The following is a 16,533-nucleotide window of genomic DNA, read 5'->3' as shown; positions in this document are numbered from 1 at the left end:
TGCCATAACTACCCAGTTCTGCCCTTGCCACTAGAAAGCAGCCACAGACAATATGCAAATGAGTAGGCATGGCTGCGTGTCAATAGAATTTTATTTACAAAAACAGGCAGTGGACTGGACTTGGCTCATAGGCCATAGTTTGCCAACCTCTAATTTAGATCTACATCTATGCAATGTACAAGTTCACCATCCCTTCTCTGAAAGCCATGAGAACAGATGGATTTCAGAATTTAGAATATTTCAGGTTTTTTTAAATAGTACAGTGTATATAAATTACATAACATCCTCAGTGGCAGCTCCCCATAAATTAACATATTAGTATCTCCACACTGAGATACAGGAATATTCATACTAAATGGAATAAATAAAGAACCATAAACAGCCTAACATCAGTTCAGGTAGGTTTGCTGCCAAATAAATTTGCCATAAACTTATGAACAAGCTTTTGGTTTTCAGGTTTTTTGAAATGAGGAAGTGAAGATTAAGGGATAGTAAACCCGTACTCATCTGCTTCCTCTTCTCCTCCACCCCTTCTCCTTTATAAACAAAAACAAACAAAAACAACAGATATTAATCAGAAGAAAGATCAATCAAGAATTGTCTCCACTTCAGCTCTATGGAATAACAGCCAGATCTGGACAGCAAAGTTTAGAACTTTCAGAAGTCCCGCTTATGCAAACTGGTCTGACGAACTGACTAAGAAGTAACAGCATATCCCAATTCTTTCCTGGTTCTAACTCTACAATACTGCAAGAATGCTGTCAAACACGGGTGGATGTACATAACAGCTTTTCTATCAGTTTAGACCATAGGCTGGCAAACTACAGCCTGTGAGCCAAATCTGGCATGTTGTCTTTTTTAAACAAATTTTATTTGTTTGTTTGTTTACTGGGGGGTGAGGTAATTAGGTTATGGGTTTTTTTTTTTAATTTTAACAGAAGAACCAGGAATTGAACCCAGGACCTCATGCATGCTAAGCACATGCTCTACCACTGAGCTATACCCTCCCCCTATGTTGCCTGTTTTTGTAAATAAAAATTTATTAAAACACAGCTACACACATTTGCTTACATAAAGAATGTGCTGTTTTCCTGCTTCGATGGCAGAGGCAAGCAGATATGTCTTGAGTACGACTGCAAAACCGAAAATACCACCTGGAGGGGGGAGGGTATAGCTCAAGTGGTAGAGCCCAGGCTTAGCATACACAAGGTCCTGGGTTCAATCCCCAGTACTTCCTCTAAAAATAAATAAATAAGTAAACCTAACTACTTCCCCCACCCACCTCCTCAAAAAAGAAAATATTTACCATCTGGCCCTTTAAGAAAAAGTTTGCTGATCCTTGCTTTTGAATACATAAATTTAAAAGGTTCACGATGTGCTATTAGGCACTCGAAGGAGAAATTAAAAAATAGTTGAAAAATCTCAAACTGTTTCTTTCGAAGATTAGAAATGAGCACAATACTGACACAACATTGTAAAATGACTATAACTCAATTTAAAAAAATGTTAAAAAAAAAAAAAAAGAGCACAATAGCTCCTGAATGGAGGCTGGGGGAGCAACCTCAGCCGGGTGGCTTATATACAGAGTAGTATTCTCTACACATTAATAATGAATCTCTAAGATGTGCAGATACTGACTGGTGTATATAAAATAGATAAACAAATTCACACTGTATAGCACAGGGAACTATATTCGATATCTTGTAGTAGCTTATGGTGAAAAAGAATATGAAAACGAATATACGTATATTCATGTATGACTGAGCACTGTGCTGTACACCAGAAATTGACACATTGTAAACTGACTATACTTCACTAAAAAAAAAGTAAAAATAAATAAAATAAAATAAAAATAAATAAATAAACAATGACTCTCTGTATACTCACGTTTGCCCACATCTGCAAAGTTGAAGGGTCAATTTTGTATAACTGATTAAAGTTACAGTACACAATGGCATCTTCTGGTAACCCGTACTGAGAACGGGTGGTTACAATAATGGTACGGGGAACCTCCTCTCCAGTGGCAGCTTTATTGTTAATCTAGAACAAGAAAAAGAGTATGATGATTATATTTAAAATCAATATAGTCCAATATTATTTAATCAATAAAAAATCCTCATGATGCAAAGTGGTATAACTATGAAAAGTTATGTCACTGAACTATAATGAGAAAATATTCATGACGTATTAAGTTAAAAAAAAAAGGAAAAAAGTTACAGCATTATCTCAATTGGGGGGGGACTGCACTATGAACTCACTCTAGCCAAAAAGTTCTCTTCAAAACCCTATTAATTCAAGCTTTTGCTCACTCTTTTCTTCACGAATGAAATGTCCTTTTCTAAATCACATCCACCTTTTAAGGCTAAACTTAAATTACTCTTTCAAATGATCTCTACTAAGACTACCTCTCCTCACATTGATCATCACCATTTCTGAGCATCTAGGTACACAATCACAGTCCTATCGTGCAATTCCCACATATCTGGATACTGCCTTACATTGTTATGTGACTATTCCTGGTGTGTAAGGACATTTCATACATATGTGCATTGTGTTCTACACTCAAAATTCTTTGTCCCTGTACACTTGAAGAATTTTACTTCTTTTCTTAAGCCAAGTATGTCTGCCCTATTGTTTCAAAGGCCAGTAAACGAGGGGGAAAAAAACATACCATTGTCTTTTTAGTCCAGTATACACTGTGAGTGATTAATTCCTTTACCTGAATAGGGGCTGGCCTGAGAGCAAAGAGTTCACTTCAAGCACCCTTTGTATAAACTGTTATACCACTAAAACTATTTACTGCTAAGAGGTCAGAGATCCTTACCTTATGATCTCCTGAGAGACCTACATATTCACTTATTCAAGTATGCAATATACATTTACTGACCACATACTACATTACTGTGACTAGGAGACAGGCCCTAAAGTAATTCAATTCAGTGGAGAATACATACAAACCCAAGGAATTATAATATGTTGTGCTGGACATAAAGATATATCCCAAATATTACAGAAGCAGAGAAGACAGGTACTAATGGAGCAGGGAAGGGGACATTAGGGATACAGACAGAAATGGACTCCTGGAAGAGCTGTCTGAACTGAAAGTCTTAAAGATAAGTAAGATTTACCTGGGGAAAAGGTGAGTTACAGATCAAGAAACAGTACTATGCCTACAGACAGTTCACCACTGATGAGAGTAAAACCACAGGCAGGGAGTAACAAGGTATTAGCACAGAAGACTCTCACGAAGTAACCTGCTGGCTGAATCCGAGAGACTTTTTAAATCAAACAAACCTATATAAGATGCCAATTTTCACTGAATTCATCTTCTCATCCATAAAACAAAAATAATGATGCTTATCTCCTAGAGTTACGAGATTTAAAGAAAACAGCATGCTTACGTGGTGGTACATATTATGTTCTCTTAATCTCTTCTCACCTGGGTAGTTGCCAGTCCATTGCTAATACTGAATCCATTAATTGTTATCTGAATTTGTCCTCTGTTAATCATTTCAATAACTGCTTCTGCAATAGTATTCATAGGAATGACAGGCATATTAAGAGCTGTATTACTGCTGTCTGCATTGTCTCCTCCATCAGGACATTTCATCTTAAAATAATTACACAAAATACACCATTAGGGAAAAGATCCCAAATGCAGATAACTTTATTTCAATGACAATATTGACCAGGTTCTGACCTTGACAATTTTCACATCTGGTAGACTATCAAGAAATGCTTTGAGGTCGATGCCATTCAGCACAATCCGATTGTCATAAATGTGCCCATTTGACTTGAAATCGATGACTGCTTTTTTCTAACCGGAAAAAGTTTCAGACATGTCTTTTAGGATGCATGGAAACAACAGCAAGGAAATAAATGACTACAGTTCTTTGCAGTTCCCCCATAGCACTGTTTTTCTACCTACCTTCAGGTGAGGGAACATATTAGCATGATCACCAATAAAGAAAGTATGGGGCATATAAGCCAGTTTCTCAGAATACTGCTCAGCAACTTCAGCAGGTGAAGTTTCCTGATCAGTGATGATATAATCCATGAAAAGCGCGCCACTAGTCCCAGGGTACCCAAGCCACATTGCCTAAAAGAAAAAAAAAAAAATTCAGACCAGAAACTAAGAACCTTCCTAAAAAGGGTCCAAATTAAATAAGTAAACAAAAAAAACAAGGAGGGTTGACTTCTTTAGCCTAGAGCAATCAAGTAATATTTTAGACTAACCTTCTAAATGTTAAAACGTTTTTCCAATTTACAAGACAAAACTGTTCATACCCAACTACAAATGGCATGTCTCCATATACATGTACCTGTGGGCATGGTGGTCTACACTCAAAATTTCTTTCCCCTGTGCATTTTCAAGAACCACACTTTTTTCATAAGAGTGTCTGCCCTATTATTTCAAATGCCAGGTAACCAGAGGGAGGAAAAAATACATCACTGTCTTCTTAGCCCAATAAACACCGTAAGTGATTATTATTATTTCCATTACCTGAATAGGAGCTGGCCTGAGAGCAAAGAGTTCATTTCGAGCACCCTTGGTATAACCATTCATATTTACAAGAATGTGTATACCATCTTGATGGATGCGATCCGCTGCTTTTCCATTGCATGGAATCTATGGAATACAAAAATGAGGTCTTACTACGTATAATCTCAGACTAATTCAACTAGTCTTAATGGTATTAAACAAAATTCAAATTTCCAGTTGCAGAAGTAGCAAGAACACAAATGACATTAATGCAAGGTAAAAATATAGTTAAGTGAAATTAAATTGGGCCCAAAGCATTACAAAAACAGGATAGAGGAAGGAGAGTTTACTTCTAAACAGAATGTATGAACAAGGCTTCCTAGAGGAGCTGATATCTGAAATGGGCCTTCAAAGATGGGTAGGAGTTTGAGGGAGCTGGACAGAATACAATCTCACAAAGAACTATATGAATGAAGAACCAGAGTAAAGTCCACGGTTGCTTTAAAAATGGTGAGAAGATCACTTCTATTTGATACAGAGGGCGAATGGTGGGTGAAGAGCACTGGCAAACAAGGTTGCAGTCAAACTCAGAAAGGTTGTAAAGGCCATGCTGAGGAGTTTAGACTTCATATATGCACACCAATGTTCACTGCAGCATTATTTACAATAGCCAAGGTATGGAAGTAACCTAAGTGTCCATCGATAGATGAATGGATAAAGAAGATGTGATATATATATACCCAATGGAATACTCCTCAGCCATTGGGGAAAAAAAGAAATCTTGCCATTTGTGACAACATGGATAGATCTAGAGTGTATTATGCTAAGTGAAATAAATCAGACAGAGAAAAACAAATACTGTATGATCTCACTTACCTATGGAATCTAAAAAACAAGAAATAAGCAAATAAAACAAAACAAAACCAGACTCAGATACAGAGAACATATGGGTGGTTGCCAGAGGGAAGGGGTTGAGGGGGCAAAATAGGTGGACAGGATTAACAAGTACAAACCTCCAGTTATAAAATAAGCAAGCCACGGGGATATAATATACAGCATAAGGAAAATGGTCAGTAATATTGTAGTAACTTTGTATGGGGACAGATGGTTACTAGACTTATCATGGTGATCATTTCATAATGTGTGCAAATGTCAATTAACTATGTAGTACACCTGAAAGTAACATAATATTGTATGTCAACTAGATTTCAATTAATGTAATTAATAAATAATTTTTTAAAGAGTTTAGACATCAGTCAATAAGGAGTGAGTGAGTCCCTGAAGGTGGAGGGCAGTATGCTCCTTGGTCACAAAGAGTCCAACCCTACATCAAGAATGGTCAGGTATACTTCCAAAGCAACAGCTACCAATGCAAAAGATATTGGTACACATTATTTATGAAATGGCAAGGGTCTCACAACCCTTTTGCTAGGACTTCTATGATTCATAAATGCATTACTAGATATACATTACATACTTCTACTAGTCACCAAAGTGGCCAAAGAGTCTATAAGAAAAGACTCTAGTCTATATACCTTCAGCAAATAAATTCCCTCACAGGTTCCAATCTTAATCTATCATAGAACCTTTGCTCCTGGAGGAAACAGTAATAGAGCAAGCACAGAAATAAAGATAAAGATAACCAAACGCAAAGGCCCTTTAAATGATCTATTTGTTCTTCCTCTAAACAACTGTTTTGTTCAATTTATTCAGTTAATATTAGTTATCTGTCACAAGTGCTAGCTCAATCTCCAGAAAAGTTCTATGTCTAAGCACAAATAACCCCATTTCTATTTCATTTGCAACCTCAGCAAAACCCATGCTGATTATAAATGTAATGTAATAAATGTAAACAATCAAGCAAGTAAGATCAAAGCAATTACCGACGTGTATGTAGTAGCTGATGTTAAACACCTATCATGCAAGATACAAGCTATACACCAATAGTTTTATTCACTACTGGCTCAAAATAAAAGTTGGAAGTATAAGAGTATCACCAACCTGAGAAAGATCAATAAAATGATTGGCTTCTGCCATCACCTTCACTCGGAAGTTAGTGCCATCATCTGGGCTCAGGGCATAACAGAATACCTGAAAGGCAGCATATAGTATATTTAATAACCGTGGCTCAACTCTTTCCAAAACACACACTGGGCTTAACACTTAACGGTGATAATAAAGCCACCACTGTGTGTTTGGTTTTATAAATAGTGATTCTAGGAAAACATCAGTCTTACCTCAAATTTATCAGGATTGTGCATGCCTGGGATAGACTGCATCAGGTGAGAAGTGGGATGATTCCCAAAGTCAGAGCTCACATATCCTACACGCAGTCGACCATCACTGAGCTTCAAGTCTTTTGGATGTTCATATGGTGGTTTATGAAGGACATTAATCTATCAGTGGAATTCAATGCTTGTTAGTTGAGTCTATATGTAAATTTTCATCTAGGAAAACTGACTAAAAACACAACACCAAAACTACATCTCACACATGTTGGGGATGGTTTGCTCAGAAAATTTCTTTAATTCATATAGCCAGTTCAATGCAACCTTAGCAGTTTATATAATAAGCTTCATACTCTGACCTGTTCCTGAGGCCTATAAAACAGCCCAAGCAAATCTAAAACTTGGAGGAAGGAGGTAGTGTGGACAGAGCATGACAAACCCTGCATTTTAGAAAATTCTGCAGGGAAACATTTTTTAAAAACAGAATTACACCTAGCACTCTATTCTGCTGAGCAAATTCCCACCTTTGATCAAGTAGTGCTCTAATTCTCAAAAGTGAGTATAAAATACCAAACACTTAATTAAAAATTATGGCTTTAAAATAATGAAAACACCATCAGTGTCTTGTTTGTATTTCAGTGGAAGGGATCATGATCAAGACAGGACACAATGGAAGGGGCTTCTGGGCTGGCTCACAAAGTTTCATTTCTCAGCTTGGGAGGTGTTCACCTGATGAGAGCTTATTAAGCCATACATTTGAGTTGCGTAGTTTTCTGTGTCTGTATTTTACGTAACAACAAAAGGATTAAAACAGAAGAATCACACCTTATCCAAGCAGAGGTTCCCATGCCTCTCAGCAATAGCCTTCCTGAAGCCATGAGAAAGAGGATACAGCATACTATGATGAGGATGCACAGAAGGCAACCTATTCTTCTCTAACTGGTCAGCCACGATGCTGACCAACTTCTTCATCCGCTCATCATAGTCTGTCCAATCACAGACAATCTAGGAGGCAAAAATAAGTTATTATCCAGAAACCCTTATTCCAGGACTTAACATTTTATGTCTTTGGCCTACAGTAATGTCAGATGACCTATTAAAAAAACACTGTCTCTAGCCAGGCTTGGATTAGTATGGCACATAACAATTAAAAAGTGATTACAACCCTGAAAGCCAATTACTGGCCTGTTACTCTTTTACCTGCAGGCAATGAGCCAAATTACAATAAGCATCAGGAAAATCAGGTTTAAGTTTCAGAGCGGTGCGATAAGAAGCTATTGCTTCTGGAATATTCCCTGAATCCTGGGAAAAAAAATAAAGTGAGATGGTTAAAATTTTTTTCCTAACATTGAACATTAGGTGCCAAGATGCACATATTATAATCAACAGTAGTACCTTGTGAATGGAAGCCAGATTGCTGTGGGCATCTGCAAATGCAGGATTAATCTGAATGGCACGAGTGTAACACTGCAAGGCTCCCTGCACATCTTGCATCTCCTTTAGAGTGTTTCCCATATTAGAGTAGGCATCAGCAAAGGTAGGACTGATTCTAAAGGAGAAGACAAAGGTTTTATTTATCTAGTACAAAAACCTTTAACCCCCTGTAATGTTAATTTAGTCTGCTGTTATTAAAAGTCCCACATGCCAAATGTGCCAAATGCCAGACATTTAAAAACTTTTTAAAATTCTTTTTTATATTTTTAATGAACTACAGTCAATTACAATATGTCAATCTCTGGCATACAGCACAATGTCCCAGTCACACGTACACATACATATATTCATTTTCGTATTTTTTTCCCACTAAAGGTTATTACAAGATATTGAACATAGTTCCCTGTGCTATACAAAAGAAACTTCTTAAAATTTATTTTTATATACAGTGGCTAACACTTGTAAATCTCAAACTTCCAAATTTATCCCTTCCCACCCCCTTTCCCTGGTAACCATAAGACTGTTTACTAAGTCTGCAAGTCTGTTTCTGTAAAAACTTTAAAAAAAGAAAAATAGAAAATAAGGCTGTGAGTTTCTTACCGAATAGCCTCCTTATAATGCATCAGAGCTTCCTGCAGTTTTCCCTGCTGCTGCAATACACTTGCTAAATTTGAATGGGCAGCAGCAAACTCTGGGAAGACCTATAAAGAGTCAAGATGATAACTGAGATTTTTTTTTTTTAAACCTGCTAACACAGAAGTAATAATTTACCACAAGAACTTTGCTCAAGTACCTTTATATCCCTACACTTCTCTCCACATCCTCCAAGTCCATTCATTTTTCAAAGCCAAGTAGTTCAAATTCTACCTCTTCCTTTATTTTATACCCCTCCTTGCTTCAAAACATAATGAGGCAGACCTCTCCTCATCTTAGTTTATGTTGATGACTCCAGAATCCCTCTCTTCAAAATTTCTACCACACCTACCAACCAACATTACAGCCATTAGGCACTGAAATTGTATACTCATTGGTAACTTCTCTTGAACTATAGCTTACTATTTAATTTTTTGTGTGTACAGATCTAATCTACCCATAAAATAACAAACTCAGTGTTAAGGATTTTCTTAAATGTCACACAGGACCTCACTCATACCTTAGGTACCCAATTACTGTTCAACAAATGACTCAACCACTACTTATTTTGACAAAAGAGATGGATGACGTGGCAAACTTAACTGCCTTCCCTCTACTACCACAGACAAAATATCCAGCCACACCATCCTCAACATACCTCTAACGCTTTACGATACAAGCGAACTGCCTCTTCAATGTTTCCCTGTTCTCGTTTGATATTGGCTAGGTTATTCAGTGAGTCTGCATGGGTGGGGCACAGCCGGAGAGCTGTATTATAACAATCTTCTGCTTCGGCAACCTAAAAAACAAAACAAACTTTTTGAAACCTTTACAGAGGAATAACAGAGCCACCCCGGATACTATTCTAGCAATTGCTCAGTTAAGCCTAATGACTGGTAGTATTCCAGAAAATAGTTATTTTTTGCTATTCTTCCTCTCAACCGAAACTCCAAAGTAAAACAATTTACTGCCTCAATATTCTTTCTTTTTTGGTGGGGGGGGGTGGAATTAGGTTTATTTACTTATTTGTTTTTAATGGAGGCATTGGGGATTGAACCCAGGAACTCGTGTATGCTAAGCATGAACTCTGCTACTTGAGCTATATCCTCCCCCTTAATATTAATAACAATATTTACAAAAAAAGACTTTTTAATCCTACTCGGTAACAAAGAAATAAGACTGAATAAAAATTCTTACACTGCCCTTCTCTTTGAGAGCATTGGCTAAGTTGCAGTAAGCATCAGGGAAATGTGGTTGCAGTTCAATGGCACGCCTATAGGTGTCTATTGCCAGGTCTATCAGGCCTTGCTCATAGTATACACAAGCCAGATTGCCGTGTACCACTGCATGGTTTGGACTCAAACTTAGGGCACGAAGGTAAGCTGCCACAGCTCTGTAAATAAAGAAAAAACACACACACACAATGCAACTAACTTTTAATGGACGCTTTTTTACAATTAATTCATGCTATACTGCATCAAAGCGTATCAATGAATTGCAACTATTTACAATTAATACATGCCATACTATACTTCAAATAAAAACTGCACCTTTATAAAATGTATTTTTACACTGAAAATTTTTCTATTCCCACATAAGAAACAGGCTTTCCTTTGACAGCAACAACAAAAAATTAAAAGTCAGGATTTACTTAGCTTTGTGAATCAAATCAAAGGAATAATTTAGTCAAAAAGGTAACCATTTCAACAATTTTACAATAAAGGAAACTTCAACTAAATTTCTAGTGAGAAGGATAATGGTTTTGTGAAAAACCAACAATGAGAAGTCAGGCAATAATAAACCTATAATAAAAGGTAACATAGCAAACCTGATCAGAGGAAAGCAACATGGTAGAAAAGGAAAGTGTATTTCAATGAACCATTGTCATAATTTCAGGCCAAACTCTCAAGTGTTGATACAACAAAGACTCCAAATAGAACATGCTCTCACCTGTCAAAAATCCGTGCCTCTTTCAAGACATTTCCTAAATTGATATAAGCATCCAAAAAATTGGGGTCAAGGGTGACTGCCTAAAAATTACAAGACAGTTACTTAGAGCAAGTTAGGATTTCAGATTAACTTCCCAATTATAATGTTTTACTCTGAGAAATTTTAGACCTCCAATTACATTTTCTAATATAATCAAATTTTATTTCTTTCCTTTTTAAAATCCAATTATTTTAGTACCCACTCATTATTCATAATCTCAACATTATCACAATAACTTCCCATGCAATATAAGAGCAAAATGTGTCCTGAAGGGAAAAATTTTAAATTGGGTCTGCTCCAATTTTATTAAGCTGAATAGTTCTAATGGTTTGGCCCTATTTTATTCTCGATTAATCAGCCTAACTCTTCTAAAAAACCAGCAGCTCTAACTGAAAAAGGAAATATACACCTCAGTAACTACAACTGTATACTCAGACCTTAGTAAGATATGTAATTAGAGCCGTATACTCAGTAAAAATACATTACTTAAAGAACATACTAGGCATTAAGTGATTTCAGCCAGATAGTTCTGAAGCTGTCTTAAAATATGACCAGATATATCGAGAGCAGTAATTCTCAACCCTGGCAGCATATTAGAATTCACCTCCTAAATGGCTCCATCAGAGGCCAGTTAAATCAGACCCTCTGAAAATGGGGCCAGGACCTCCACATCTTTACAAGTTCCTCATGTGCAACCAAGGTAGAGAACCTCTGAGCAAGAGAGTAGGCACTCTTATAGTGTAATAAGTGGAAACCTGAACTGAAATCTTGAAAAGGTAAAGATAATGAGTAAATGAATATATTTAAGATTCATTAAAAACACTTCCTCGTCACTTAGATGGCAACTCTGTAGTAGATAGAATGATGCTCTTAACTTAGATCGTCTAGAGTGATAGATGTCCACCCTCCAAAACTTAACTTTTTACTATGGAAAATTTCAAATATATACAAAAGCAGAGGAATATAGCAAGCCCCCAGGTCTCCATTATCCAGCTTCAACGACTAAAAAAATCACGTTCAATCTTATTTAATCTATATTCCAACCAAACTGCCCCCACTTCCCAGGTCATTTAAGCTAATCCCAGACATAACAGTTCATCCAAAAATATTTCAAAAATATGGGAATAATTTTTCCTCCTAATATAACCACAATACCAATATCACAGCTTTAAAAAAAAAAGACAGCAATTCCTTAGTATCAAATATCTATTCAGTGGTCCAATTTCTCAGTATCATTGATTCAGGATCCAAATAAGACCCATACAATTTGTCAACATGCCTTTGTGAGTTTCTTTTAATCTTTTAAATTAAAAGTTTGATTTAAGTCTCCATTTTTATTTCTGTAATTTGTTGAAGAAATCAGATCATTGTCCTACACAGCTTCCCATTAGTTTGGATTTTATGTTTCCTTGTCCCATGTATCTCCTGTAAATTGGTAGTGAGAATTATAAACTTAATCAGATTTAGGTTCTTTTCCCTTTTTGCAAGGCTACTTCACTGGTGGAACTATTTACTTCTATCACAAAGGACAAAATGCCTAGTTGTCTTTTTTTGCCACTGATAAATGCCTGAATTTATTATTGGTGATATTCTATCATTCCTTCTTCATTTATTAGCTAGAACACTTAGAAACTCCTGCTGTCCAGTTCCATACTGGAGAGAGAGGACAACTTTTTAACCAGTTTCAAAATGAGTTGCTCCTTATCTTTCAAAAGTGACCAATGAATTTCTTATTAGTATAATTATGAACTCATGGATTTGAATGTATTTGATAAGTTTCAATATATTTCATTTATTATTCCTGACATTCAACTCCCATCTTTAGCCAGTAGGAGCCTCTTTCAGTTGCCTCCTGAGTCCTTCTGACATAAAAATATCAAAACTTCCTTGCTTTCTAGTATGACAAAGCACTCCAAATTCATTTTGTACATTTCCTGCCCCAGATCTGGAATGCGTCTTTTCAACAAGAGACCGTGCTTCTTTACAGTAAAGTTACCCATTTAAAGAGGTTTTAATTACTAAGTATGTCTTTTCAATGCAAAACTGTAAACTGCCATACACCATCCAGCAAATGGTGCAGTACTGTCAGAAAAACAAAGATACTATGTGACTGGTTAAGTAAAGGCCTGTTATTTAGTTCTAGCAAACACACCCTGCATACATAAGCACTTCATAAATACCAATTATTAATTTAACAACTAACCTTTTCAAAGTGATGAATTGCAAGCCAAATCTCCCCTTGTGCATTGAAAACACAGCCAAGATTACTCCAAGCTACTGCAAAGTTCGGTTGCGTCTCAATTGCTTTCAAATAACATGCCTTAGGAGGGGTTAATGAAAGAAGACGGGAGGGAAAGGAGGTAAAGGGAAAGGGGAAAATTCGTAAAGGGAAAAAAAAAAGATTGGGGTGGGGAGGGGAAGAAGGTGATATCATTATTCCTTCTCTGACCAGCCAAAAGTGACCCTGCAGCATAGGCTCGCTTGCGCCAAAACTAATGCGCTGCCACAGCTGGCTGCTCCTGCGCCTGCGCCACCAGAACCCAGGTGCAAACCACCATGTTCAGTTCTGCCAACCAATGGCCAGCCCTTACACTAGGACTTAACCGGGAAGTCAGGTACCTAAGACTCCATGCTGGACTTCTCTTATCTGAACACCTAAGGGCTCTCGCTCTGTTTTCAAGTGGTATCTAGAAGGCACCACTTAAGGCCAAGTTCTTCCCCACCCCCTACCCACCCACCCCACCCCCACCCAGTTACCCAAAGTGTGTTCTAAGACATGTTAATAGGTATCACTAGAAAAAAGGGTTTCATGACCAAATAAATTAGGAAAAGAGAAAACAGGTTTCTTGACTACAGGACTTCCCTAAGCCTTTAATAGTATACACAGGGGTCCCTGAACTTCGTTGACCATGGAACTCTTCTTTTATTGAGCATTTTATGAGAATACTATAAAACACATTTTGGGAAGTGCTGCTCTAAGTAAACAATGTTCCTAACATCAAAACTATGCTACTGAGGAGAAAAATGCCTTCCCGCCAAGTCAGACAGCTATCACAAGGCCAGGCTACCAGTCACATCCTCACAATGCCCCTGTCTCCGAAGGGGGACTGAAGCTGAAACCTCATATGACAGGATTGCACCTAGGTTGAGGTCCCTGTAATGCGAGCGCAAACATCGCTTGCGCAACCTAACAGCATCGCACTGCGCAATCGCTGCGAACTGCTGCGCTACATAGAACACCCCTAGACGCAGCAAACGGCCAACCAGATCCATTAATCTACTAGACAGGCCCATAGAGAATATTTGTTTAATGAGATTAGTTGGACTCGAGGTATGTTAAAACCCAATTTTATCCAAAAAGGCTACAGAATAGGACTGAGGGAGCCAGTCAATCAGATTACTCATCTAGTCAACCGTTCACAGGGGCTCATTCGCACGCATCGCGCATTAACGCTGCGCAGCCTTTGCGCTACTGCAGGGTCACAGCGCATCATCAGAAGAGCAGAATGCTGCAATCCAAACAAAGAAGAAAAAAGGAAAAAAATGAACAACAAGAAGAGTTAGAAGCTTTTACTAGTAAATTATCTCTAATAATTTTTAATATCAATTAACTTTTACTTATTTTTGACAGAATTGTGGCTATAGTATAAAACATTCTCTTACATAACTTGCTCGTAAATAAAATTATTTTAAGCTGTTTCTGAAGCCACAAGACAGAAGATTCAGGCATGGAGGCAAATTGTTTTGCTGTGGCAGTTACAAACCCGTTACCATATTTCTCATCATGTGACTTTTCGGTGCGTTCCTTGCTGGAAGAGGAGGAGGTGTGTGTCTGCCCTAGATCCAGGCCTCGAGCTCCCTTCAGCGAGGCACCTTACGCATGGAATAGGAGGTTTCACCCACCTGAAACCTTCTAAATACAATATCAATGGTGAAAAACCAAAAACAAGAGAGAAAATAAAAACAAGATCATTAGTAAAAGTTCAACAAAGCAATTGAAATTCTTTGGATGTCTATTACATATGGGAATGAGGACAGTCTCAAGTCTGTAATATGGGAAACATGCAGAAGGGAGAGGGTTAATCAGGGCTATTGCATACAGCGGGGATTTTTGCTGGAAGAAAGGCTCTTCATTTTCTACAAAGACAACTTAATTTTGCTTCCATCTACTAGGAATATGCTGGCTTGAATTTTCAAATGCACTGATTACAAAAGAAATACATTGCATTTCACTCAAGAGTATTTTCTTGTTCGCTAAGTTCTCACAAAAACAGAATAACATTTTTCAAACTAGGTGTCTCCAGAGCTCTGAAATAAAGAAGTCAGCAACCTAAGGCAGGCGCAATGTCTCAGCCTAAACCGATCTCTAAAGCTGCAGTGAAGTGCAATTCATGTTAGCTGTCCGCTTGGTGGGGTGACAATTAATAGAAGCTTATCAAGTATTTGTTCTATAAATTACCAATTAGATTTATCAGCTAAGATTGAAATCAATTACAGTTCATTAGCTGGAAACCTACATAAGGTTAATCCAAAGTGTCAGCAGAATTTACGAGCTATGCACTTAAAACTAGTGCCTTTTAATATTAGATGGTGCTGAAAAAGCCTTCTCCCTCCCTGGATGAAGCAGTCAAACAGACAGCTACGCTGCGCATACACTCCACGCATTAGCATGCGCGTGGGGCTCAGAGCAACAGGTGGGAGTTTCAGAAGCATTCTGGTTTCTCCCCACTCCTCACCCCTGCAGCGCGGTTGCGTAAGGTGGCTTGTAACAAGACAATTTCATTTATAAATTTAATTTAAAATTATACCAAAAGCTTTAATAACCCAACCTGGTGTTCAAATTCATTATTTGGAAACACAGAATGCTAAAAGCCACCTTTCCACTTTGGCAAGTTTTCTTTCGATCAGTCCATTTCCCAAACAAACCAGCTTTGTCCTTCTGACTTTTTTTTTAAAGGAGGTGGGGTGGGGAGGAATAAAAGAAGGAAGTAAGGAAGAAAAGAAGGCAGACAACTAGGACTGGAAAAGAGGAAAAAGGAACTTAGGGAAGGGAGTGGGGACAAGGGGCAGGATGATCCAATTATTAATTTGCAATCATTTAACAGCCTTTCTTCCACTGTAAAAAGGGTGAGGAAGATGAAGGGAGGAAGGTTAAATAAGAATTTTAAATGCCAGTATTACAGGGTAACATTTGGATGAAATTCTTCTCCACTTACAAGCCACAAAGGACTTAGAAGAGCAGCATTTTCAATGGCACCTGCATCATACAGGAGTCTTGAGCCAAATCACAGGCGCTCTGCTTGTCACCAGCAGGCAAGCCTCAGATTTGAAGGAATGTTATTTATTCCCACATAAGATCATGACAGAGCCCATTGTTATAAAGATGATCTAGCTCAGCAGAAAGGCTCCAAAATGTTCAGGTTCTTGCTTTACCCCCAGATTTAGAACAGGTATGCCAAAGCCTGGCCCTGCTCTAGTCTGAGGTGATTCATGCCGTCAGTTTTCCTCAGTTTCATAGGACTGTTTTGTGAAGATAGCTCAATGAAGAGTTGAAGACTTGGCAAAAAGTACAAGTTTTCATAACACTGATGTTTAAATGTGTTCTATCAAACACCTACCTTGGCTTCTTCCAAGCGACCCAGGGCTTTGAGCAGGTTCCCCAGGTCACTGCGAACACAGTACAAATCCTAGAAACCCAGAGATAACTCTGTTATTAATTATACTCTGCTTTGTCAACCAAAAATCTTGAAATTACTTTAATGCATA

General features: G+C 37.7%; 1 protein-coding gene across 1 annotated transcript in view; it reads right to left on the bottom strand.

Moving 5' to 3' along the window:
- OGT (O-linked N-acetylglucosamine (GlcNAc) transferase) overlaps window positions 1–16,451 on the bottom strand; it is a gene marked incomplete at its 5' end in the record, with an annotated part of 28,859 nt that extends 12,408 nt beyond the window's left edge. The window contains 17 exons of the mRNA XM_032474676.1: window positions 1,072–1,154; window positions 1,873–2,040; window positions 3,440–3,610; window positions 3,701–3,817; window positions 3,929–4,099; window positions 4,505–4,630; window positions 6,485–6,574; window positions 6,721–6,879; window positions 7,537–7,716; window positions 7,912–8,013; window positions 8,107–8,260; window positions 8,746–8,846; window positions 9,437–9,577; window positions 9,976–10,171; window positions 10,729–10,808; window positions 12,971–13,087; window positions 16,386–16,451. Coding sequence (XP_032330567.1) covers window positions 1,072–1,154; window positions 1,873–2,040; window positions 3,440–3,610; window positions 3,701–3,817; window positions 3,929–4,099; window positions 4,505–4,630; window positions 6,485–6,574; window positions 6,721–6,879; window positions 7,537–7,716; window positions 7,912–8,013; window positions 8,107–8,260; window positions 8,746–8,846; window positions 9,437–9,577; window positions 9,976–10,171; window positions 10,729–10,808; window positions 12,971–13,087; window positions 16,386–16,451 — 2,222 coding nt within the window. The remainder of the gene's footprint in view (window positions 1–1,071; window positions 1,155–1,872; window positions 2,041–3,439; window positions 3,611–3,700; window positions 3,818–3,928; window positions 4,100–4,504; window positions 4,631–6,484; window positions 6,575–6,720; window positions 6,880–7,536; window positions 7,717–7,911; window positions 8,014–8,106; window positions 8,261–8,745; window positions 8,847–9,436; window positions 9,578–9,975; window positions 10,172–10,728; window positions 10,809–12,970; window positions 13,088–16,385) is intronic.
- Window positions 16,452–16,533: the final 82 nt, after the last annotated feature.

Source organism: Camelus ferus, chromosome X (assembly GCF_009834535.1).
Source record: "Camelus ferus isolate YT-003-E chromosome X, BCGSAC_Cfer_1.0, whole genome shotgun sequence".
NCBI lineage: Eukaryota > Metazoa > Chordata > Mammalia > Artiodactyla > Camelidae > Camelus > Camelus ferus.
The sequence above is the reverse complement of the archived record's forward strand: the minus strand, read 5'-3'. Positions and strand labels throughout refer to the sequence as shown.